General features: G+C 36.0%; 3 protein-coding genes across 5 annotated transcripts; 1 reads left to right on the top strand and 2 right to left on the bottom strand.

The window, feature by feature from the left end:
- Positions 1 to 1,036: 1,036 nt before the first annotated feature.
- LOC110774262 (B3 domain-containing transcription factor VRN1-like) lies at positions 1,037 to 4,089 on the bottom strand. 2 transcript variants are annotated; one of them, XM_088244776.1, is made up of 7 exons: positions 3,876 to 4,089; positions 3,634 to 3,805; positions 3,244 to 3,498; positions 2,907 to 3,142; positions 2,477 to 2,750; positions 1,735 to 1,892; positions 1,037 to 1,616 (listed from the first exon to the last, which is right to left on the bottom strand). In XM_088244776.1, the coding sequence occupies exons 1-7, from the start codon at positions 3,963 to 3,965 to the stop codon at positions 1,167 to 1,169; spliced, it is 1,635 nt and encodes a 544-aa protein (XP_088100902.1). In that variant the 5' UTR covers positions 3,966 to 4,089; the 3' UTR covers positions 1,037 to 1,166. The 2 variants fall into 2 exon arrangements, with proteins under 2 accessions (XP_088100902.1, XP_021834488.2); XM_021978796.2 differs by having other exon boundaries at positions 3,244 to 3,805.
- A 4,216-nt stretch (positions 4,090 to 8,305) lies between these two features.
- On the bottom strand, positions 8,306 to 11,834 carry LOC110774264 (uncharacterized). Of its 2 annotated transcripts, none has more exons than XM_088244777.1 (4): positions 11,680 to 11,834; positions 10,059 to 10,190; positions 9,939 to 9,984; positions 8,306 to 9,834 (listed from the first exon to the last, which is right to left on the bottom strand). In XM_088244777.1, the coding sequence occupies exons 2-4, from the start codon at positions 10,163 to 10,165 to the stop codon at positions 8,749 to 8,751; spliced, it is 1,239 nt and encodes a 412-aa protein (XP_088100903.1). In that variant the 5' UTR covers positions 10,166 to 10,190; positions 11,680 to 11,834; the 3' UTR covers positions 8,306 to 8,748. The 2 variants fall into 2 exon arrangements, with proteins under 2 accessions (XP_088100903.1, XP_021834492.2); XM_021978800.2 differs by having other exon boundaries at positions 9,927 to 9,984.
- Positions 11,835 to 11,887: 53 nt separating this feature from the next.
- Positions 11,888 to 17,110, top strand: EMB2745 (Tetratricopeptide repeat (TPR)-like superfamily protein). The gene is made up of 5 exons (XM_088244775.1): positions 11,888 to 14,820; positions 15,582 to 16,052; positions 16,134 to 16,245; positions 16,642 to 16,718; positions 16,827 to 17,110. Exon 1 carries the CDS (start codon positions 12,067 to 12,069, stop codon positions 14,320 to 14,322), a length of 2,256 nt encoding a protein of 751 aa, XP_088100901.1. The 5' UTR covers positions 11,888 to 12,066; the 3' UTR covers positions 14,323 to 14,820; positions 15,582 to 16,052; positions 16,134 to 16,245; positions 16,642 to 16,718; positions 16,827 to 17,110.
- The last annotated feature ends 9,934 nt before the right edge of the window (positions 17,111 to 27,044 follow it).

Consider the following 27,044-nt stretch of genomic DNA (forward strand, 5'->3'; position numbering starts at 1 on the left):
TTTTCTTGGGCATTGTGGAAAATTGTCTCAGATTTCCACAGAAGCATCATCTGAAGAATCATCATCATCACAATCATCTTTTGAATCATCAGAATCATCATCTTCATCAGTTTCTTCCATCAGGAGCCTTGTTAATGGATAGTTAATTTCTGTGCAACTTCTAGGAAATATGCAAGCATGAAATTTCGAATCCCATTCATATCAGAAAACAAGACAGTGACCGTTGTCTACAGAAAACTCTGGCCAACCTTTGTCAAACCAAACCTCACCATCCCTTTTCTGAGTTACACTTTCCATTCTGACCCACTTGGAAGCTCAAGATATACTGGATTTGATAGATCTTCACCATATTTCATCACAGATTTCTTTGGAACCCTCTGCACAACAGAAACATTTGAAGTAAATGTTCGTAAAGTAAAAGAATTTATCTGATTTTTTGGTGGCCAAGAAGTGAATCATCTCAATCATAACATAACTACAGTAAACACTTTTTACACACATGAGAAATGGAGACTCATTTTTTCAACCTTCATGCAGCAGCACACATGTACGACCAGCCACAGAGAGAGACAGAGACAGAGACAGAAATGCTTACAAGTTTGCTGTCTCTAGAAGTACTCTGTGAGTGTCAGGGGAAAACCCTGGCCGGTCATCAATTTCCCAGGTAAAAGAAGCCATAGTCGATCTTCAAATGTGCTTCAAAGCTTTGCCACCAGTATATGGAAGAGAGCTGTATTTACTTGGTTATTTAGGGTGAAGTTAAACGAGTAAAATTAATGCAGAACCCCAAACAACTCAAACAAACGTCAGTACTGCCACTCTCGAATCAAATTCTAATGCCAGGAAATGAAGGTAAAATTTGAATATTAAGTTTAGTCAGCAAATTTAGAAATTCATAGCCTTGGTTGCACAGAATCATCCATATTAAATGAGTGCATGATACAAAGTGTGAATTGGCTTCAGAATACGAAGGGACCTTGTTAGTTTGATAGGGCTGATAATCTCATGAGCACATTCTGTACGGAAAGAAAGGAGAAACTAAAACAACCACAGGACTCATACATCTTGCAATTACAGGAAGGAGTCTGATATGTCCAATTGGTTAACTGACTTACATAAACAAAAAAGACTCAAAGATCAATTGATAAGGACCTTTCACCAGATTTTCAAGATCTTTTCACCACCCTTGTTTTTCTTGGGGGTGGAAACTTGTCCATGATTTCAACAGAATCATCACCAGAATCATCACTCGATTCATCACCAGAATCATCACTTGAATCGTTACTAGAATCATCACTCGAATCCCCACCTTCATTATCAGTTTCTTCCTTCGTAGGTACTATTTGCTCCCCATCACTGGTGCACTTTGCACCTTCTCTAGAGCGGAAAATGACAAGATCAAATAAAGGTGTACTTTTGCTGGAAATCAACACAAAAACACACACATCACCAACTTTCAAATGATTGTCACGCACAACGTCCATCCAACCACATCTGAATTTGGTCCTTCCTTTGTTCAAACCAACAGACCAAGTTCTCCCATTCGAAACTTGAAGGATGACTTCACAGGAACGCTTAATACTAGGAGATAGCTTGTAAAACTTGGATGGCAACCACTGAAACAAAAAAGCAAACCAAGGAAATGTTTGAAGGCGGAGAATATTAATGATTAGTCAACTGATATAAGTAAACAGAATTTGTTATGGCTCAGCAGGTGGCCTATAGAATGCTTACCAAACTCCAACCATTGATGTAACTGGGCCTCATGGAAACAATAAAAGAAGAAGGGTTTTGCGATCTGAAAGCATTCGCTCCGTCACGAGCTGTAGCTTTTCCAGTTCGATTGCTAGATGTGCCTCCACCACCTTTTTTAGTTGGAAAATCATGTCTCCCTGTGAAAATTTACAAGCATATCACAAGCAAGAACAGAAATGCAGGAAACACAATAAGATAATAAAATAGAATCATATAAGTTCCTTTATTTTCGCTTCTAATTTAGAACAATGTGAATCTTCATTTTTCATTGCCTTCTGAAGAATCATTGGCTCTCTGAAGAGCCAGAGCTTTTTCACTTTTAGTGTTGTTCGTTTTAGGAATATTTGACTGCTAGACAAGCCTCCTAAATCTTTCTTTGTGGGCGGATCATCTTCCCCAGTTCAAGATTATAATAGGATATTACAAGAAAAATAAGGTTGCATCTTAATTAAAAAGAAGGTTAACTATAAAAATAAAAACAAATATACATTCCAAACTTTTGATTTCTGATTTTTGTGAATTGACTTGATTAGTTGTGGTTCCCCGATCTTAGAATAACCAAAAAGCTTATAATCAATAAGTGTGCACAATATACTGAATTCACACCTCAGCACATTCCTCACTTACCTAGAGATGTGTTGTCTGGCTTCACAAAAGTTAAAAACAAAAGAACAGATAACGAATACGTAATGAATTCACAAACTGACAGCTGATTGTTTACCTGGAGACAAGGGGCAATTTACAGCTTCTTCTGTAGTCCGGAAAAAGACAACATCAAATGAAAGTTTGATGTCCTCGTTCAAGATAAAGACACACACATCATCCACTTCCAAATTGTTGTCCCTTACAAATCCCAACCAACCATACTGGAATCGAGCTATTGATTTTTCATATTTGAATTTAACAGACCAAGTTCCTCCATCTGAAACCCGAAGGAAGGCATTACCAGCAGGGTGCTCAACAAGATGTCTCTTGGCAAACCCGGATGGCATAGGCTTAAAAGACATGGAAAACAGGAAATTAAGACAGTAACAAGATTTTGAAGAAATAGAGCATTAATTTTGTTATTTTTCTTAATTATTTTCATGCTTGCATCTTTGACTGAAGTTATAGGATCGTAGCGGTTGTAACTTGTTTGTAGAAACGCTTACCAAAAAACTTTGTTTGATATACGAGGGTTGCATGACAACCCTGAAAGAAGGGTTTACAGATTTGAAAGTAATAGCTCCCTGAAGAGCTATAGCTTTTCCGCTTGTAGTTGATATATGCATCCTCCCAACACCATCTTTGACCTCTGATGGTACTAATGGAGATTTGTCCCCTGTTTTAGGGCAAGAGGGAAACTTGTCCAAAGTTTCAACAGAATCGTCATCTGATTCATCTTCCCCTGTTCAAGATTATAATAGGATTTATTGCAAGCTAGAACATAATGAGACAAATTACAATAAAGGTAAGAAACAGAAGCAAAAAAAAGTATATATTCCTTACTTCTCATTTCTGATTTGGAGCAATCTGAGGCCTTGTTTCTCAGTGACTCTTCAAGCATCATTCCACTCGAACGTGTTCTCATTTTTTTGTGCGGCTGAGGACATGGCAATGGAGATTTCTCCCGTGCTTTTCTTGGGCAGGGTGGAAAAACATCCAAGATTTCAACAGATCCATCATCAGCATCATCTTGTTCTTCTTCTTCTTCTTCAGAAACATCCAAGATTTCAACGGATCCATCATCAGCATCATCTTCTTCTTCAGAATCAGAATCAGAATCAGAATCAGTTTCTTCCATATCGGGCTTAGGATATTCAATTTCTGTAGCAGTTCTATCAAATATAAACACATGGAAGTTGGAGTTGCCTTCATATCCAAAGACTAGCCAACTACCATAGTCAAGAGAGCAAAACTTTGAGAACTCTGGCCAACCCTTGTCTAACCAAACCCCACCATTGTTGCTTCTTCTGAGTTCTATTTCCATTTCTGCACCACTTGGAAGCTTTAGATGTACTGGACTTGATAAATTCTCTCCATATTTCATCAAAAACCTCATTGGAATTTTCTGCAGAACAGAACACGTTGAGAGAAAACATAATTAGCATAGTAATAGAGAGAGAGAGAGAGGTGCTTACAATTCTGATTTTAGAAGCGTCCTCTAGAATGATCTTGAAGAAGTGGGGTACGGAAGCTGAAAATCTTGGAGGGTCATGAGGAGAAGCCATGGCTGAATTAACTCAGAAGCGATGTGTTTCTTTGAATGAGTTTAATGGGTGCATGTTTTAAGTTGCCGACTAGACGGAGTTGATCTAGTTCACTAAGCTCGAAACGGAATCTAATCATTTAAATCAACTCAAGAGATTACTTTAGTCAGTACTTATTACCACCAATGCTTGTTGATTGATTTTTATTTATTTTTTATTCATGTTTTTTAGCTATCTCTTCTTCTTTTTTCTTTTGAGATATAGTTATTTCTTCATATTAAAACAAAAAACATAATTTTTTTTTTCTTTTTGAGACTGATAAAGATATCATAATATTTAAGGTTAATTGGTGATTTGCCCACTGAAATTGTACCTAAGTTTTGATTTACCCTTTATTCTTCTTTTTTAGAAAATTAAGGATATGAACTTTTTCTTTTCGCCAATTTCCCCCCTGCTGTCTATATCATCAACATTTCATTCAATTTTTTGTTAAATCATTAAAAATAAATTTATTTTCTTAGAAAAAAATTAAAGGAAAAGGAACAAAACAAAAACAAAAACAAACCTATCCTACAACCCCCCCCCCCCTCCCCTCCTCTCTCTTTTTCTCCCCCAACTTGACTACCCACTTCTCCACCTGCAACTCACCCCAAGACTAATTCGCAACCCATCCCCCTCCTACCCACAACCACCCCTTTAGAGCACTTCCAGCAGCACAGGCTGTGGGGAGGGGGGGGAGGTTGGGTTTGGGCCAAAAAACAGTTTCCAGCAGCAAGGGCTGGCCAGAGTAGCTGTTGGGGCCCACGAAATCAGGCCAGCCCTCAGGCAAGATGAGCTCAAGTTCAAGCCTGGATTTGCTAACGTTAGCGATGACATCAACAACAACAACAACAAAAAATTATAAAAAATCGAAAAAAATCTACAAAAAATACAAAAAATTTCATATTTTTTTTTTTAAATAAATACTTAGTCATAGTTTTCACTTCCCACACCAAAACTCTATACAAATTTCTCTCCTCATATCTCTTGTGAATAGTTGTTGTTATGGCAATGGGTGGAAACACCACAACCTTTTGCAAGGGCAGCCACTATTTACGTGAATCGTAGCTGCCCTAGCCCCCCCCCCCCCCCTTGCCATGGCAAAGAGCAAACTGCTAGAAGTGCTCTTACCCATTGCAGCCTCCCTCTCCCTCTCAACAGCTCACCTTCCCACAACCACCACCCCACAACCATCACACACACTCTCTCTCTTCCCCCAAACCCCAAGTCTATCCCCCAACACCCACCTCGCCACAACTTCTCTGCCCCTGGTGCGGTTTTTGATCAAATAGATTTGGGTTTTTTGTGTGTGTTCAAATATGTGCATATGGGTTTTTTTGTTCAAATATATAGTGGTGGTTTTGGTGTTGTTGTATGGGATGTGTTCGATTTTGGGGAAGAAGATGGTTGGTCTGAGGCTTATAGAAAGTGGGGTTGGTAAGCAAAAATTCATAGGCTAATAGGGAGTGGGGTTTGTCTGAGGATGACATTCCCTCTACTCCTTGTTTTTTTTTAATAAAAACTTTAATTCTATCATTATTGATTATTATTTCAAATTTCAAATTATTTTATTTTATTTTATTTTAACATGGAAATGACCAATTTGCCCTCATATATAATGGCAAATTGGATGAAATGTTGAGGATTTACATGGCAGGGGGAAATTGGCGAAAAAAAAAGTTCATATCCTTAATTTTTTTATATAAAAAGGATAGGGAGTAAATCGAAAGATATGTATAAGTTCATGGGGCAAATCACCAATTAAGCCTAATATTTACGATATTTAGGTGACTAGTCAGGGAGAACATGTTTACTTTAGCACCCATGATCAAAGAATTGGTGTTTGGTAATAAATTTGGCCAAAATAAATTGTGCATGTGTAATGGTTGTACGGATGAGAATGTCCTTAGTGGTTGGACCCAAGCATTGGCCTTTTCTCCGTTTTCTTCTTGCACCTACCTAGGAATGAAGTAGATGGAAAGCCTTGAAAAGACATAATAATATGCAAATAACAAATTTGTATCTATACATCGCATTTAAGTCATCAATAACTTACCGATATATTTTGGTATTCTATCACCTTGATTATGTTTTATTGCCATCCAAAATCATAATATGGTTCTCACTCAATCTATTCAGACTTCAATATAGCATACACTTTGTGACTTTATACCTCACAATTTTGATTTCAACTCAAGACTTCTCCCAATTTGCTAACCCCTAATAGCACAATATACCCTAACTCGTTGAGTTAAAGGAAGAAAACTAAACATGATTTCTAGAAAAATTAAAATAAAAACTAGGCACTTAGCAAAAGATAACGAAATGTCTATAAATTGTAAACTTTGGGAAATACAATTACCAATTTGGCTAAAACTTTTTTTCAGTGACTAAATTAATTTTTTGTGTAAAACTCAATGAGAAAAAGATAAAAAGAATCGAATATAAGTAAAAGGGATATTCAAGAAACCATGGGTGTCTATAATAGTGGAGATATTATAGAATATTCGGGAAACCATGGGACCAAGATGATGTACCCCTTTTACTCATATTCGGGTCTGCTTACCTTTCGTGGGAATCCGTAGGAAATGTCTATAATAATCGGGAAACTATGAGATATTCATAAATGTGAGCAAAAAGGTTTAATTTGCAATTTATAGACAACGCCGACTATGCAAGAGATATCTTGGTTTATATGTATAAGATAAGACGATCTGAATATGAGTAAAAGGGAAATGGAAAGGAAAATGATATAAATAGTGTACGGCAGATAAAAATTAGGTTAAGTGGGCTTTATCTAAGCCTTTGTTTCCCTCAAAAACCCCAATCTTCTCTTATGTCTTGGTTCAGATCTTGAGCCTTTGTATTTAGAATTCGCGCATTTCACTTCATCTTAGTCATTATAATAATCTAACGACTTATAAAATAACACATCAGCTACCATACGTTTAGTTTAATTTTAGAGTGCTGCTAAACGAACCCTAAAATTAACTGAGTACACCCTACAATCTAAGTACACCCTAATGTTTAAATTAAAATGTAAAATTAACTAAGTACACCCTATTTAACTACCAAAAATACCCATGGTACACCCTCTTTAATTAAACGCTTACCAAAAATACCCAATTATACTCTTCGAATAAAATTAACAAAACAAAAAACAGAAGGAAAACCAAAAAGGAAACCAAACCCTGCACCTCCTGGCACCAGTCGCACCTCCACTCCACCAATAAATTGATTTTAATAGCATATGAAGCCAGTTCAAGCTTGAGAGCTGAATGGGGTAACTCAATCAGCTTCTTGCAATAGATGTAGTTCTCTTTTTTTTTTTTTTTTTTTTTTTTTGAAAACTCGATCAGCTTTATGCAAGCCATCCAAGACAATTGACCCAACTAACAATCTAGCAGCGCCAACCCCAAGTGTACCAGCCACCACAGCCTGCACCGCCACAAGCATAGCCTACTCATCTGGTATTGGTGTTGTCAAACAGACAGGGTTGGCTCGAGCATGACATGAGCATGGCCCGCTTAAGTAAGGCTCAACACGGCACGACCTGGGTGATTTGTGGATGTAGTTGACAAACAGGTAGTTCGAATTGCATTATAGTCTCACAATTGACAAACATGTAGATACGAATTGCATTATAGTCTTGCAATTGACAAACAAAACAGTCTCATTTGCATTCCAGTGGTGCTATTGCCATTATCTGTGTGCAATTATGAAACGTAGAATATCTTATTAATGACAAATCCTTCATAATTAGTTGTATGTTTATACTTCTACTAAATGCAATTGATGTGTATCCATTTATTTTCATATTAATTAAACCATGAAAGACATGTTGCCTATTTTCAAGAAATGGATGTTGAATCAAGAAAAACCAATGGAAATCAGGGCCAAAGCTCTATACCTAATAGTGAAGGTTATTTTGTGGAGGTTGAGTCACTAGAAGAAACAGAAAATGTTCCATCTTTACAGTATTTGGATGACAGAACAAAAGAAATTATTGTGATTAGTGGACACTGTGAGTATGATGAGTTAAACTTCGAAAATATGAGCATTGCTGATTTAGAGGGGAGAGAGTTTGCAAAATTTGAGGAAGCATAAAGATTTTACTGGAACTATGCTCTTGCAATTGGTTTTAGTATAAGAAGAAGTCGTTTGAGACATAGCGAGGGTGAGGTTGTGATAGGAAGACAATGGGTGTGCTCAAAAGAAAGGAGTAGATCCACAATTCTCTATGAACAAACTTCTTACGTCGTTGTGATCTATTTTATCATAGTTCCCATAAATCATTACAAAGTATCATTTACAAATAAGTCTAAATGAAACAAAAAAAACATTAGATGATACAATAAGTCTGCATAAAATAAGGACATCTAACTTTGTTATTACATCGGGAGAAAAACCAAATAAAAATATAATGTAATCCATAGTACCATGATTTCTGCAAATTAAATACTCGATGATTGTCATCATCCAAACATGTAAACCGACAAGTGAAATTATTAAAATACATACAAACAAGCTACAACCACTACTTATCATACCTCATTATGAAGTTTTTTTGCATGTTTTCTCTCACGGATGACTTGAACGGTGGGAGCCAAAGTTTCATCAAGATTTGCAAATCCTTTGACATTGTCACCTTGCTCGTTGGGAGTTTCGCCTTGTTTGTCTTGCTTACTTTTTAGAGGTTTAGTATTTCCAGGGTCTAGTTGTCCCCAATCACACCTCATATCAAACATGTTATCAAGTTCCTCATTCAGTTTAACTTGAATTCATATTGATGAGGGTGTGGAGTGCGCAATGTTCTATCTTTCTCCTCATTTTTTGATTCTAACTCACAAATAACCTTGGAGAGTGATTCGTCCATATGAGTAATAGTGGCCACCAAAATTGCCACATTCTTTTTTACTGAACTTAACTCTTCGGCAAAGTGAGTCATTGTTTTCGCATAATCTCCGAGACCTCCATATTCAGCTTTGATAACAACTACCTTGTTACTTTCAAAGCCCCCTCTTTTCTTTAGCCACTTCTTCATTTTTTTGGTCTCTACTTTCCCCCACACAGCGAGTGGTAACACAGACGTATCCACAAGTAGGCTACCATGAGATATAGCATCAAGGTAAAACAATTGAAGGAATAACAAGCAACCACCGATGTAAACTTGATTGTTCTCCTTAAATGACTTGACACTATCCAATAAAAATTTGAATGAATAACTTGCCCAGTTTTTCCTTGATATTGCCTTGCTATCTTTTAACGGAAGTAGATATTTTAGATTCACATACACGGAAGTGGTTGGACATAGCAACGTGCATAGAGCAAACATGACAAACCCAACTTTGAAAAAGTCACCTGCTTCTTCTCTCCTCACAATTATCTGCTTCAACTCATTATTCTTTAAAAGCTTTTTCCCAACTAAAAAAGAATTCCGCACCTTTACAATTTGTTGCTCATCCATGGATCCGGTGAAGTCAACTTCCTCTCCTATATCCTTAACACCCATTATGCGCACGAAGTCATTCACAGATATCTTAAGTGTTTTCCCATGTAGCACGATTGATGATTCAGAAGGATTGAGTTTATCAACCAAAAAACGACACATTGAATAAGATAGTTTTCCGCACTTCATTTCCAACAATGAAACAAATCCCATTTCTTGAATTGCTGCTTTTTTCTCATCACTTAAAATATTTATAGTGTCATTTACATCCTTCGGATTGCATCGTGTGGCTATCTTCAAACAACTCTTGTTCGAGGCATTCATTGAAGGTTTTTTAGGTTCATACTCTGCTTTATGAGTAGCATCCAACTGTTGCCACATATCAACGATTTCCTTCTTGGTCTAAGGAAGAAAATAAAATAAAATTCAATCAATTCATTATAAGTTGTGAGCTGTAACATCTCTATATAAATGTATTCTTGACAATTTATCACCTTAGTATTCACCTTCTCCACTATTTTTTGTTGCTTCATTTCATCGCCCTTTATTTTCCTATTTAAAACATTCACATTTAGTTAGTCCTATAAAAAGTACTTAATATACTAGAAGAGACGTTTAACACTTACATATAATTAAAATAACTGCTCTTACGACCAATCACCGTCTTTGACTGGTCTTTTGTTGTTTTTGGCTCTTTGCCTTTATTATGCTCATCACCGTTCTTTCCTACCATTTTATAATTCCAATTAAGGATGAACCTGCATTAAACAAGAAAAACATTTTATCATATCAAATAAACTCAATCGAAAATAATAACATGTCAACTCATATGCAAATTGTCAAACTATATCAAACAAACTCAATGGGAAAATAATGTTTCAACTCATATGCAATTGCCAAAGGAGATATGAAATTGCAAGACCCTTAGGCATTGCATATTTGTGCTCCAATATACCTCCCTCTACACATACAATGCAATTCTCAGGCATCCAAAACTATTTCAATGCTTATTCTCATGCTATCCACGTTTACGAAAATTTTACAATTTTTAATAATATGTGAACGAAATTAAATTCATATTAAGTTACCACCAATTATTTTTTAAATCTTTCAACTCATTCCATAGTTAGAACATTTAAGAATACAACATATGAAACCATAAAAAAAAAAAAAAAAGTCATATCAAATAAACTCAATTGAAAAATAACATGTCTTACATGTCAATTGCCAACCAGGTGATATGAAATTGCATTACCCCTAGACAATTGCATTTTCGTGCTCCAATATGTCACCTTCTACATATCCAATATAATTCTGAGGCATCACGAAACTCTTTTAATGGTTGTTCTCATCCTATTTGCCTTTAATGACAATTTTATAATTTTGAATAAAATTACCCACCCACAGAAATTAAATTTATGTTAGGTTTTCAAAAATTAACTTTAAAAGGTGAGGTTAGGGTTTAGAAAAACATAGGTCATATTACGCAATACTAATTTTACAAAAGGTTAAGGGTTATCAAGAGATAAAATGAGATTCATCAATACTACCCTTACAAAACTTCAAACTTAGTGCTTTAAACCTTGAGAAAATAGTTGACAATCAATGGAGGAATCTTCACCACATAACATGTGAACTCATATGCAATTGCCAAATCATAGAAACAAATTGCATGAATCATATATAATTGAATTTTAGTCAGTCACATTGAATAAACTCAAAAAATAACATGTCAACTCATGTTCCAATTGTCAAACTTGTTTTTATTGAACCATATATGAAATTGCATTCTCTCCAGTCATATCGAACAAACTCAATTGGAAAGTAACATGTCAACACATATGCTAATTGCCAAACAGGGAGCTCTGAATTGCATGACCCTGTGCAATTGTATTTTCGTGCTCTAATAAATTATCTTCTACACATCCAACGAAATTCTCATGCATAATATTACTATGCTTGTTGTATGTATAAAAGATAAAATTGCAATGCTACTGACTTTCATGCAAATTTTACAATTTAGAATAAGGTTACTCACCCAAACAAATTAAATTCAAATTTGGTACAAAACTTGGGTGAGATTAAGGTTTACCCATAAACAGAAATTAACTTAAAAAATGGTGAGGTTAGTTAGGGCTTAGCAAGAGATATGTGAGATTAAAGTTTACCCGTAAACATAATTAACTTAAAAAGAGGTGAGGTTAATTAGGGTTTAGCAAGAGGTAGATGAGATTGCTCAATACTAACCTTTAAAAGCTTCAAACCCAGTGATGCCCAGTGCTTTAACCTTAGGAAACAACTGAAACTCAATTGAGTTGATGGCCACCTTCAAAACTAGCAGACGCACCAAGTTCAGCAGTAGAGTTTTTCTTTTGTGTGAAGTTGAGAACCAGTTTTGGTGAGCATTTCGCTAAAATACTAGAGAAAAAACCCATCACCTTGACCTGTTATAGCAGGTTTTCTTTTATTTTTTTTCATAAAAGACAAAAGCGCATTGCGCACCTGGTGCACTATAGATGTTGTCTACCATCTACCAAAAATTTTCAATTTCTGAAAATTTCATTCACTTCTGGGTTTCATGAAATCTCTTCCCGTTGTGCTTCTGATAAACCTCTAACTTCTTCAATTCCGGAAATGCCCCTACTGAAACCTCATATTCCCAAGCCCTCTTCCTTCGCCTGTGCTCCCTCCGACACCCTGCTCGCAGAAAAAGCAATCACATACCTCAAACGCCATCCCCACAATCTCAATTCTCTCTCTTCCTGTTTTACCCCCGAGGCAGCCTCCTATTTACTCCAAAAGTCCCAATTCGACCAGCCCCTAACCCTCAAGTTCCTCAGTTGGGCTCGAAACCATGGTTTCTTCACCTTCCAATGCAAGTGCCTCGCCCTCCATATCCTCACTCGCTTCAAGCTGTACAAGAGCGCCCAAGCCCTCGCCGAGGACGTTGCCCTCAATTCCATCGACGACAGGGGCAATTTGGTGTTTCAGTGCCTCAGTGACTCCTTGCATATCTGCAATTCGAGCTCGGCGGTTTTTGACTTGGTGGTGAAGTCTTACTCTCACTTGAATTTCATTGATAAGGCTCTGAATATTGTTCAATTAGCCAAAGTTCGTGGATTTATGCCTGGTGTGCTTTCATATAATGCAATTTTAGATGCAATAATTAGGTCAAAAGGGTCTGTTCAATTTGCTGAGGAGGTGTTTAGTGAGATGATTAGGAATGGGGTCTCCCCGAATGTTTATACTTACAACATTTTGATTAGGGGTTTTAGTGGAGCAGGGAATTTGAAAATGGGGCTGTACTTTTTTGGTGAAATGGAAAGAAATGGATGTTTGCCGAATGTGGTTACTTACAATACATTGATTGATGCATATTGCAAATTGAAGAAGATTGATCAGGCATTTGAACTGTTGAGATCGATGGCGTTGAAGGGTTTGGAGCCAAATTTGATTTCGTATAATGTGGTAATCAATGGGTTGTGTCGAGAAGGGAGGATGAACGAGACAAGTCAGGTTCTCGAGGAGATGAAAAGAAAAGGTTTTGTTCCTGATGAGGTGACTTGTAATACACTTATTAGTGGGTATTGCAAGGAAGGTAACGTTCACCAAGCACTTGTTCTGCAAGAGGAGATGCGGAGGAATGGCTTGTCTCCAAATGTTGTCACTTATACAGCATTGATTAATGCTATGTGTAAGGCTAAGAATTTGAATCGAGCAATGGAGTTTTTCGATCAGATGCGTGTTAAGGGACTTCGTCCAAATCAGAGGACGTATACTACGCTGATTGATGGATTCTCCCAACAGGGGTTCTTAAATGAAGCTTATGATGTTCTGAAGGAAATGACTGGGAATGGATTCTCACCTTCGGTTGTGACTTACAATGCACTTATAAATGGATACTGCTTATTGGGGAGGATGGAAGATGCCTTTGGAATCCTACAAGATATGACAGGGAAAGGGTTGTCCCCTGATGTCGTAAGTTATAGTACTATTATTACTGGGTTTTGTCGGCATCAGGAATTGGAGATCGCATTTAGAATGAAGCTGGAGATGGTGGAGAAGGGTGTATCACCTGATGCTGTTACCTATTCATCACTCATTCATGGTGTCTGCCAGCAAAGAAGACTAGTTGAAGCTTCTGATCTATTCAAAGAAATGTTGAGTATGGGTATGCCTCCTGATGAATTTACATACACAACATTGATCAATGCTTATTGTGTGGAAGGTGATTTACATAAGGCTCTTCAGTTGAATGATGAAATGATACAAAAAGGTTTCCTACCTGATGTTGTTACCTACAGTGTGCTTATTAATGGACTTAACAAACAAGCTCGGACGAGGGAAGCAAAGAGGCTTCTGCTCAAGTTGTTCTACGAGGAGTCTGTCCCTGATGGTGTCACATATAATACACTAATAGAGAACTGCACTAATGGTGAATTTAAGAGTGTGGTAGCCCTTGTAAAGGGATTCTGTATGAAGGGTTTGATGAAAGAAGCAGACCAAGTTTTTGAGACAATGGTTGAGAGGAGACACAAGCCTAACGAAGCAGTTTATGATGTTATTATTCATGGTCATTGTAAGGGTGGAAATGTTCAGAAGGCATATAATTTGTACAAGGAAATGTTGCATTCTGGATTCGTTCCGCATACTGTGACGGTTATTGCGCTGGTTAAAGCACTTTTCACAGAGGGGATGAACAATGAATTGAGTCAAGTCATAGGGAACACACTGAGAAGCTGTCAGCTTTCTGATGCTGAACTTGCAAAACTACTTGTTGACATCAACCATAAAGAAGGAAATATGGATGAAGTTTTTAATGTGCTTAGTGACATGGCTAAGGACGGCCTCCTTCCAAATAGTGGTGTAAGAGCTTCTGCAGGGGGATAAATAATGGCAAACATTATCTTATTAAGGGGAGAAAAAATGATGGAAAACGTTCAAGCTGATTGCAATCTTTGCAGCTGGCAAAGTAAATGATGAATAGCATGTCAAAATGCACAATCACCTTGATTGTGATTATTATCAGATAAAATACTTCAGTGCTATAGTGGCTTGCTCAAATGATTCTGAAGCAATTGGAAGTGACACGTTTGGCTCTTATACAGAACAAGAAGATGGACTTCTTCTTCAAGAAATGGGAAAGAAGACAAAACTGTAGGGGCAATATCTGCCATGTTTATGGAGAACAAAATGCGGTAGTGGATGCTCATTCCTGTTTGGGATCTCTCTTATTGTTTCCGTTTTTGTATTTTGGGGTCTCACCCTCCTCTAGTGTTGCAAGCCTTGTGGCTGAGGATGCTTTTGGTTTCCCCTGCCTAGGGACGTCCTAGTAATGGTCTTTCTTGTTGTAATCGAGGATGCTTTCCGATCACAATACCATTCAAGGTACTTAGTTTGTATTCATAATTGGGTTTTAAATTTTCAAGAATAAGCCGAGTGATTTCGTTCATTCAATTCATTGTTGTCACACGTCTAGGGAACAAGCCAAATCGTTAAGTTTATCTTTCTCATTTGTTATATATATATATTTCTTCTTATTTTAGAAGTGGCCATAAAAGGTCCCTTGCTTGAGCTGGGTTCCGGCTTAAAGCTGAAAGGCTTCATTCCTTTTGCCCGACTGAACTAGTTTGATGGAAGCTCGGACTTAGACCAGATCGATGTTGAGCCGCCCGTGTCATATCATGGTGGCACGGCATATCTCTCAGTGCATTTGCTAAACAGTTCATTATGTTTGGTTCATTAGGCGTGATGAAAATCCTATCAATCTCTTTGGCCTGCCATCTTTTGATGTCATTGCTGTTCGGGGCTGTAGTTGGTTCCCGGCTGTTTCTTTAATAAGTGTTTTTGAAGAACTGAAGAAAAAAAATTGAGTCTTGACCTATATTTGCTTGGTCCATATGGTATCTTTTGTGGTTTTTTCAAAAGAAGTTTTATGTGGGAAGTGTAGGGTTTCCTCCTAATAATTTAAAACTAGTTCACAAGAAAACTGATTTCTCTCCATACTGCTGCGCAAGATACCTTGGTACATATGTCAGATATCCATCATTAAAGCTAGAAGTTCTGGTCTACTTGATATATTGATTGTGCTTTCTGTATGTAATTATATTTGTATTAAACTAATGTTCTATTTTCATTTTTATTATCAGAACTCTTTGTATTCTGCTAAGGATGAGAATTCCCAGTTGAAAGCCATTGATTTTGGCTTATCAGATTTTGCCAAACCAGGTTTTCCTTTCTTGAATAATCCAGCTCTTTCTTATTATCAATGTCTGAGTCTTTGGAGTTTGGCGTGAGATTTTAATACTCACGCTGGCTTACAGATGAGAGGCTTAATGATATTGTTGGAAGTGCATACCACGTCACCCTTGAGGTTCTACATAGATCTTATAGTACAGAGGCTGATGTTTGGAGTATAGGTGTAATATCATATATTCTTTTATGTGGTAGTCACCCATTTTGGGCACGGACTGAGTCTGGGACTTTTTGGGCGGTGTTGAAAGCTGATCTCCGTTTTGATGAAGCACTTTGGCCTTCTTTATCTCTTGAAGCAAAGGACATTGTTAAACACTTGTTGAACAAGGACCCTCGGAAATGAATGACAGCAGCGCAGGCTTTAAGTGAGTTTTCCCTATCTCTATTATGTTTTAAGTTTCTGCCATCACTTTCTTGAGTCACTGACCATAATCTTTTGTTGGCAGGTCATCCTTGGATGAGGAATTATAACGATGTAAAAGTGCCTCTTGATATTTTAATATTTAGACTCATGAAGGCTTTATGTGATTGTCATCCCTTTGAAAGGATGCTTTGAGGGTGTGTATATGTTGACAAAAGAAAGAGAACTTTTTCTCGAATTTTGCCCATGCTGAATCAGATTCTTGGTCTTAAGAAATTTATATATTTTCTTGATGAATGGGATTCTTGTTTCTGTGTTCTAAAACATTTTAAAATTTGAAAATAATTGTTAGTATTCCATAATTATAATGATGACTCAATGAACCCATCAAGGCCTGTTAAAAGTAAGGGAAAGAACAGGGTCTGCTAAGGTGTTATCATCTGATACTCGAATTGCTTCATCCAAATTATTCTTCTTTATGTGTGCCTAATTGTGTTTTTAATTTTTTTGTTTTTGTATGTTTTATATTGTTCATGACTTGAAATTTTGGCATATATATAATTAACATTTCATTTATTTTCATTTTGTGGCAGGCCTTATCTAAGACATTGACTGTGGATAACTCTTTTATCTGAAGGAGAAGTTTGCACTATTGGATCTCATTGCATCGGTAATAAATTGGTTGCTAATTGTTTTGCTTCGATGTTCCATGACTTTTTCTATGGTGTTAGGCCTCATAGGTTGTAAAACTACTGACTGGTTATTTCTTCCATGACAGCTAAAATGCACTTCAATACAGAAGAATGGATTTTAAAGAGTTCCGTGCCACTGCATTAAGTGTTCATCAGCTCGAGGCACTTGATTGTTGGGAACAACATGCTCGATGTGCATATGAACTTTTTGAGAAGGATGCAAAACAGAGCAATTGTCATTGAAGAACTTGCTTCAGTAAGTTGAAATTTTAATGCCTCATTCTGAAGTCTTGCTATAAATTAAATAAACAGTTTGATAACATGGGTTGATTTTTTATTATTCAATATGTTATAAATTGGACTTGATTTACATCTCTAGGTCGAACGGTAGAAAGGAATACTATTCCCGCTAACCATCCTAAGAATAACTCCTTGAAAAACCTGTAAGCTAGTGAGGCTCCCCTCTACAGGAGCCGAACAGTATTAAGGAGTTACAAATTTCTCTTTTCCTTGTTACTTTGAAGTCAACTAGTGATCACAATATGCCACAATAACTTGTTTTTCTTTTCACTTGTTTTGACCACGTCCTCGTATGTTTCGAATTGAAGCAATGTAGTTCACTCCTCCATCACAATAATGATTTGCTATATCCTGAGAAAACGAAGAATTTGAACTACTGCAGTTAGTAATGTTAGTAATCCTGATTTAAGTTGAGCTCACTTTAAGCAATTTCAATGCTCAAATTTGGAAAAATGGACTTATTATATCGTATGTAGACTATAATACGGACGGGTGTGGGTGGCAGGAAAGCTGTATGGTATATGCTCTATACTGACCTTTGACGCCACATCAAAACTTTGATAACAAAATCATGATTATGGTGCACAAAAGATCTCATTGCTTCACTTAAAAATTGAAAGATCTAATCGGAACAATTGAAAAAATTAGGATCACACTTGGAGGACCATACTCTCAAACTCGAAGTGTATTCTGGTCTAGGGTTTTTTTATTTTTACGTCAGCACATCCTATGCATCTGCATTTTAGTAGGATCCTTCCTTTCTCAAACCATTTAGAAAACACAATCTTGACATGTTGATTTGCCTTTTCTTTTACTCCCTTCTTATTTTTACCATTCTGAAACAAAAGATTTACAACGCTCAGCACATTTTGGAATGTATCAAACATACAGGCATCACCTTCTTCCAAATCATTCTCCTTCCCAAATGCTTCCCAACCAAAATTGTGGAATCTTGTACTTGGTCTCCCATTGTATACAGTGGTAATGCACTTGACTGGCCAAGATCTCTCATTTGAGATCTGTAGGGTCGCATCTGAAACACCTCTTGCACGGATGTGTTTGTTGTCAAGGGTATACTTATTGGCTGCAAACATAAGAAAACACAAAATAAGCAAAACCAAACCAAACCAAACAAAAAATATAAAGAATTATTATTATTTAAATATATATAAAATATTGTGCCCAGCTCATTTCTCTCCTAACCTCTTAGGGTTGCTTACCAGGTGAGTTGATAAGTATGATAGATGCATTTTCATCACAAAAAATGGATTCTCAGATTTGAAGAGCTTTAAGCTTTTGAGTAGGTTAAATCTTCAAGTTCTGTCTTTGCAAAAGTTCTCAATGTCAATGGAGCTTTTGATCTAAGTGTAGTATAATTTCCTCCATGATCAGCACCTGTTTATAGCTCCCATGATTCAAAACCATGACAAGTCACCAAAGAAAAAGAAAGACAAAAAAATATTCTTACTAGGCAGGCACACACAATGAGTTCTATTTTCCCTGTCATGCTTCATTCCTTGATCTTCAGTTTCACTACTTGGATTGGAATTGCCTTCAGCTTCATCATCAGTACTTGAACTGAAATATACATCTCTAGAGTATTTCTCCTGAAAATGCGAACTCTGAAATGGGAATGTTTCCCTCCATGTATGAAGAATAACAAGCAACCATGCTTTAGGGAGTAAAATTTCGCAAATTCTGGCCAGCCCTTTTGCAACCAAATCTCTCCATCGCATGGAACCTCAAGGAATATTGTGTCCGCCATAAAATCTACATATTCCATCACAACCGTCTTTGGAATTTTCTACAATTAAAAAATTCCTCAAATTAAGATGTTCATGTATAAAATATGTGCATATAGAACCAGAGTACATGTAAAATAAATAAATAAAAAGGATATAAAGATTGGACTACTTGCGGCACGCAGCTGGTTAATTTCCTTTGAGTTTGAGTTACCCTTAGAAAACTAATTAAATTTAGGGTTAAAGAGTATACCATTATCTTTTTCTTTTAGATGAAAAAGGAAAACATGTTAAGGACTAAAATTTATAAAAAAGCTGAAACTAGAAAAGAATATTATCCAAGTCATCATCTTCTACATCTTCATTCAAGTCATCATCTTCTTCATCTTCATCTTTGAGGGCTAATGTTAAAGCTGCCAACATGTTCGTCCCAAGCCAATGCGGTTTGCTGTTTCGTCGTTGTATAATTATTTGCTGTCAATGACCCTTACCATATTAAGGGACGGCCCCAAAGTGACTCTGAAGAATGGGTGGCTTGAGAGGAACTTGTTGGCAGCTTTAACATTAACCCTCAAAGATGAAGATGAAGAAGATGATGACTTGGATGAAGAGTGGGGATTTGTTCTGTTTTTCTCTTGAGGCAGAGGAGATGGCAGAGGACCATAACCATTTGTGTGCTTTGTTTTTGGGCACAGTGGAAAGTACTCCAAACTTTCAACAAACTTATCATCATCATCTACACCAGTTTGACCAGTTTCTTCAATCTGGGTTTTTGGGCAGGGTGGAAAATACTCCAAACTTTCAACAGACTTGTCAACATCTTCATCAGTTTCTTCAATCCGGGATTTTTAATCTCTATGCCGCTTTCATCAAATATCAAAACGTGGAATTTTGAGTTCCCTTCATACGGGAAAACTAAGCATTTGCCATATTCAAGAGAGTGAAACTCTGAGAATTCTGGCCAACCCTTTTCAAACCACACCTCACCATTACATCTTCTGAGTTTGATTTTCCATTCTGAACCACTCGGGAACTTAAGTTGTATTTGATCTGATAGATGCTCTCCATATTTGTCCAGAAATGTCTTTGGAACCGTCTGCACAAAACAAAAACCTATCATATAGTTATTTCATAAAGCAATCTAGAGCTTCTCTATTAATTAAAGTCCTCGACTAAGAAAAAAAGAAGTCGTATATGAAGTGCAAATCAGTACATACATATAGTTAAAGAGAGAGAATTGGGTTTGCTTACAAGTTTTTTTGTCTCTAGAAGAAGTCTCGTTTAGGATCATGTTCAGAAACTGGAGAGTTGTAGCAGAAAAGTTTGGACCTTCATGATCAATTTTCTGGCAAGGAGAAGGAGCCATTGTAGGTAGCACTTCAAAATAAAGCTTTGAGATGTATGTTTAAAATGAAGACCTTTAGGCGGGAGCTTCTATAGTGAGGGGAAAGTTATAAGGGGTGTTTTTGAGGGGTATGTAAGAGCCGTTGGATTTCATCCAACGGTGAGTTTTCAATATTGGCTTTTTGGTAAAACCGGGTTGAAATTACCCATACCAAAGAGATGCAATCCGAAAGTGTAAAGCACGCTCTCTCATCCTGGTTAACCCTCCTTCCTCCCAAGCCACCCACTCTGCAATATGTTTTTCTTCTCTCTCTCTCTCTCTCTCTCTCTCTCTCGCCATCTCTGGTTTGTGGTTATCAAAGAACCAAAATCCATTCAGCAAATATCTTGCAACCAACACAGACACAACGGAGGGTTTTGGGTCTTTTTTTTATTATTGACACTTTATCATCTCAAAAATTCATTTTCTAACGCCCAACTTCTCCTAATTCCTCTCCTTTCTCGCACTCTCTCAAATCTTGCCTCAGCTCCAGCTCGCCAGCCATCTCCCTACTGTCCAATCCAGTTCTCCACCCATCAATCGTCATAACCCAGCTCTCCTCAAATTCGGAACCCTAGCTTGACCCTAGCCAAGCCGCCGCAACTCACGACCTCCGTTGTCGACCTCCACCGCGAAGCCACTATCGCGACTCCACAGCCCAGCCACAGTCGCGACCTCCGTTGTCGTTCTCGACAGCGGTGAGTTCTGATATTAGTTTTGTACTCTCTGTCTGTTATAAATTCGTTGATCCCCTTTTCTTATTATTGCAACATTAGGGGCATTCATGGGCTCCATTTTTGGCTACGGTCCTCTATCTCTCTCCATCTCCTTCTCTGTAAGTCCTCTTCTTCTCCGTCTTCAAATTTCAGTAATCCTCTTTACCACTAACCTGAACCACCTACTTCTCTGGTTCTCTTCTTCTTCATGTCATTCAATTTCAATTTTTTTTCTTTCTAAATTCTATTTTAGGGATTTAGGAATTAGGGATTCAGTTGGGTTAATTTTGAAATTCTAATTTAGCGATTCATTCAATGCCTAATTTATGAGCTGTGGCTTTATGAATTATCAAGTGGACTACTTGTTTTTAATTGATCATTGATAATAGTATTATTGTAATTTTTAATTGATCTTTGCATATTTCATATTTTAGCCTTACAATTTTAGTGGCTGGGCAGCTTGCAATTTTGTGTAGACAGGTTATTAAATTCTTCTAGTATTAATGGAAGTTGTGTTACTAAATTATCAGTAGCTACGCTCTTGGTTGACATGGTTGTTCTGAATTGTAAGATTAGCTTACTATTCGATGAACCCACTTGCTGATATTAGGAAATGGAGTTATTAATTGAAATGAATGGGAATGTGCTTGTTTCTTATGCTATTAGATTTTGTGTGAGTGTGATGCTAATTAGCCTTTGAAATACACATCTTTTGGTGTTAATATTTGAAGTATTGGAACATGGGAAAGTTGAAAACAGGCATCTTCATGAGATGCTTGAGCAAAATTTGAAGTATTTCAAGAGCATTAAGTAGACCTACCTTGATATGGCTTGCTATAAAATGTAACATATGGATCTGAATTCCTTGTTCTAAAGTTGCCCCTGTAGATTATTTGTTTCAATTCATGATTCTTTTACACCTATATAGAAACATAGGATTGGTTTGTTTTTATTTTATCTGGAATTGTTTGTTTTTTAGAAAATGGAGAATATTGAACAACTTCAGAATATTGCCTTCTTTAGGAAGCTTATATAAAGTACATGTGGAGCTTCTTGAGTCAGACAATTCCACATTGCCCCATTTTTTGCCAAACCATCTGATGATTTTTTAATGGTTCTTTTTGTTCCTAATCATGTTCCCGTACTTTGTACAGGAATAGTTACTTTTCTTCAATCTTATCGGATTGGAATGCAGCTGTTTTTTAGTTTCATTGTTCTGTGTATTTCTATTATGGATGTTGTAGTTGTATCTGGTTCTGTATTGATGTTATGGATGTTGTTTGGTTATATTGATTATTGGTTGGTTGATTAAGTTCACCCCTTGAGGTGTTTTGATGTTTGGTTCTGTCCCTCTTATTTAGTTTAACATTTTCTTTGTGCTTTATGTGTTCCAATTTTTCCGATTTTCTCTTGCTGGTGTTCTAGGTTAGGAAGCTCTTTGCCTATTAGTATGAGTTTCTTAGGTCTTTTAGTTTCTGATTGCGGTTTTCTTGTCTTAGTTTCTATTTTATTTTTTTGGTCTTTGTTTCTCCTTTTTGCTAATTTCTTGTTTTGCCATCTCTTCTGCATGTTTTTTTTTTTTTTTTTTAATGACAGTTGGACCTAGATTTTTGACTTATGGAAGATTGTTGTTATTGAGAACCATCATCAATTTGGCGTGGGGCAACATTCCATTCTGTCACAGGAAGTGTGCTGTAATTATATGGAAAAAAAAAACATGTAATTGAGGAACTATATTTTAATCATGTAATTTAGTCCTCATTCAATGAAATTGAGTTCAATTTACTTGAGAATTCTTTTTATATTCGCAAGTGTGTGCAATAGAAACATACTTTTTTTTTTCAAAGAACAATGGAAAATTACTTTTACTTATATTATACATTGAAGAGAGAACATTGTATACGTTGTGTATTATGTCCCAGTATTCCCCCCTCCTCCTCTCTCTCTCTCTCTCTCTCTCTCTCTCTCTCTCAGATGGACTATTGGAGTTTTCGTATTGCCAATGTATAGCCTCCTATTGCCCTAGTATTCCCATTATATAGCCTCCAATTGCCTTCATATTGCCATTGTATTGCCCTAATTACTTTTGTATTGTCATTGTATTGCCCTTAATTGTCTTTGTATTGCCCCAATTGCCTTTGTAATTGAAGATAATGCCATAAAGAGTTTGTAACAATTCTCAATGTATTTTTCTGATTTTTAATTATTTATTTACGAATTTTTTTATAAAAAAACAAAACAAAACAAGGATCAAAATGGACAGTGGTGCAATCACTGGAGGACAATCAGTCAGCCACACTGACCGCGCCCATTCAGCTTTCGCCATGTGTCACTCCATACCATTTAATAATAATTTCTAGGATTTAACTTACAAAATTCATAATAAATTAAATACAAATCCAAAAAATTCACCGAAAATTGATAGGAACTCCTTGTGACATTCTTTACGCCCCAAAACTCTAAAAATATTATTTTGACTTATAAAATTTGAAAACGATAACAAAAACTCAACTTTGTTTCAAAACAAACCAAAACACTAAATTATGTTCCATAAAAGTAATGTATATTGGTGCGTCTATATTGCATGTCTGTTGCATCAATAAACCTTCAATAAACATTCAATAACATGTGAAATACATGCAGTAAACAATCAATAAACCTTCAATAAACATGTAAACAATCAATAAACCTTCAATAAACATTCAATATCGGAGCAATAACATGCGATATACATGCAGTAAACAATCAATAAACCTTTAATAAATATTCAATATCAGTTCAATAACATGCGAAATAGATGCAGTTAACAATCAATAAACCTTCAATAAACATGTAAACAATCAATATACTTTCAATAAACATTCAATAACATGCGAAATACATGCAGTAAACAATCAATAAACCTTCAATAAACATTCAATAACATGCAAAATACCTGCAGTAAACCATCAATAAACATTCAATATTGGAGCAATAACATGCGAAATACATGCAGTAAACAATCAATAAACCTTCAATAAACATTCAATATCATGCGATATACATGCAGTAAACAATCAATAAACTTTAAGTATACGCAAATAAACAATCTATATACACTGAATAATTGTGCAATTTTCAAAAAAAATGTATTGTCTTAATATTGCATCGTATTGGCCCTGTATTGTGATTTTATCATCTTCGTATGACTTTATTTTTTTAAAGTCAATCTTGGAAAGTTTTTGCTGGGTTTCAGACAAATAAATGCTTTTGTTTCAAACAATAATTTAAACTCAATGCCAATCCACCTATTTCAAGAACAAAAATTACAAAATGGGTTTGAAACTCATTGGTGGTGCGTGCAACTTGTCTTTTTGGGGAGAACTTTTACAATCCTTGAAACCGTGCACTTAATTGGTCATTAAAAGAACAAATAATATGACAATTGATACAAGTAATAAAACTAATACCAAGCCCTTAATGGACTTTAGCATATTCAGCATTGTAGCATCATACGTGTCATCTTGTTGTTCTGCTTCAGCGAAGGTTACATCAACCCATTCGAATCCATTGCAACTGGTGGCTCCCTAATTGCAGGCATCATATATGCAAAATAATTCTGTCAGAGTTAGACCTAGGTTTTTTTCACCCACATACATATTCTGGAAATGAAAACTTACATAGGAGGTTAGACACTTCCAAAATGGCTTCCCTCGATTTTTATCTGATTTTGAAACTCGAAGCACCATTGCAGCTCCACAATACTAACACCTCTTTGTTTGAGCGGGAGATGAAGACGAAGACATGTTGAATCTTCTCACTTGTACCTTTTCTCACTCAGATCTTCTCACTAAAACCTCTTCGACTCATACCTTCTCACTCATAGTTCTCAGTCATACCCCTTCACTCATAACCCTAAACTTCTCACTCAGCTCTCTCTCATCTCTGCCCAAATCAAATTATATCTTTCTTTTCTGTGTGTGGGTGGGTTGGTCACGATTTGGACACCTGTACCGTCAGAATTGTGACACCTTTTACCCCGAAAAGCAATATAATATTTCACTACCAAAATTTTAATCTGAAAATTGAGGGGACACTGCTTTAAATATATTATTTTATTTATATTTCATTAAGGCAACTAGTTGCATAAGAATCCATCATCATTGGTTCCATTTTAATAACATTACTAGGGGTAGTTTGGTGTGGGAAAATGAAAAAGTATCTGATGGGACCTTCTGTGACTAGTCAGTAATCCATCACATTTGTATCAATGAATTTGATGGCGGGAAAATCCTAAAAATGACTATGCAAATAGGTTATTAATTGATTTTTTGACTGTCTGACTCTCTTTGCATTTCGATGACGTTTTCCCTTCTCTTGTCTTGAGTTTTAGGGTGTTGGGTTCAGTTTCTTTAAAAAGGTTGGCTGGCTACATTGTACAAATGTTGTTTAAATGTTGGGTTTTAATCTATTTTGTCTGGTGTTTGTGCTGTCATAAACCGTTTTATATATAAATGTATAATATATATTATATAGTGGAATGATTACTGACATCATAGACGGCTACGAATGACATTTTCCTGACATAGATATTTTGCACAACTGCAATCTTGATATTTGGTAAACGAAAAGGCATGCATGGAGTGAGTAGGTGTCTTTTCACCGGTGCTTGGGAATGACATTTTCCCACTTAGCATATCCCAAACGATTTGGTTACACGTTTCTTAAGCAAAACTTGAACAATGAATGACTTTTAATAATTTTTTCCTGATGTTGTAGAATGGATGGCTTGTATATTTCCATTTTATTTTTCAAAACATCCCTTAACCCTAAAAAAGAAAAAAAAAAATAACAAATTGAAGAAGAGAGAAACTGATTAGCACCAGAAATGGTCTATTCGCACGCAAAATAAAAATAAAAATTTGGAGTAAATATAATTAACAAATGTACAGGCTAAAAAGTAATATAATAATAATAATAATAATTTAGGATAAATAATAATAAAATACTAATGTAGCGTAACCATGAAACAGGGAATTCAATAGGAAGATGAAGTCTCAATGAATTTGTGTATTTAGTTATGAATTTTCTAAGAAAAAGTAATAAATTTGTTGAGACACACTAACTGCGCCCCATTCAGCTTCCGCCATGTGTCGCCCCACATGATTTAATACTATTTTTCTAGGATTTAACTTATAAAATTGATAATAAATTAAATACAAATAAAAAAAATACACCGAAAATTGATACGAACTTCTTGTGACATTCTCTACGCCCTCAAACTCCAAAAATATAATTTTGACTTATAAAATTTGAAATGGATAACCAAAACTCAACTTTGTTTCAAAACAAACCAAAACACTAAATTATGTTCTATAACATAACACTCGTGTTCTTTGATTTTAACGCTTACCAAGAACTCAAATATGTAGAATCATGAGTTTAAACCTTTATAATCAAAGATAATGTTATCAGGAGTTTGTAGCAATTTTCGGTGTATTTTTCTGATATTTAATCAATTTTTTATGAATTTTTAAACATAAATTTGATTAAAGTATCAAACCTGACACGTGGCGCGTTGACAGGAGGACAGCCATCAGACACACTGACTGCGCCCCATTCAGCTTCCGCCATGTGTCGCCCCACACGATTTAATACTATTTTTCTAGGATTTAACTTATAAAATTGATAATAAATTAAATACAAATCCAAAAAATACACCAAAAATTGGTACGAACTTCTTGTGACATTCTCTACACCCTCAAACTCCAAAAATATAATTTTGACTTATAAAATTTGAAAATGAAACAAAAACTCAACTTTGTTTCAAAACAAACCAAAACACTAAATTATGTTCTATAACATAACACTCGTGTTCTTTGATTTTAACGCTTACCATGAACTCAAATATGTGGAATCATGAGTTTAGACCTTTATAATCGAAGATAATGTTATCAGGAGTTTGTAGCAATTTTCGGTGTATTTTTCTGATATTTAATCAATTTTTTATGAATTTTTAAACATAAATTTGATAAAAGTATCCAAACTGACACGTGGTGCATTGGCAGGAGGACAGCCATCAGACACACTGACTGCGGCCCATTCAGCTTCCGCCATGTGTCGCCCCACACAATTTAATACTATTTTTCTAGGATTTAACTTATAAAATTGATAATAAATTGA

Source organism: Prunus avium, chromosome 7 (assembly GCF_965620075.1).
Source record: "Prunus avium chromosome 7, drPruAviu1.hap1.1, whole genome shotgun sequence".
Lineage (NCBI taxonomy): Eukaryota > Viridiplantae > Streptophyta > Magnoliopsida > Rosales > Rosaceae > Prunus > Prunus avium.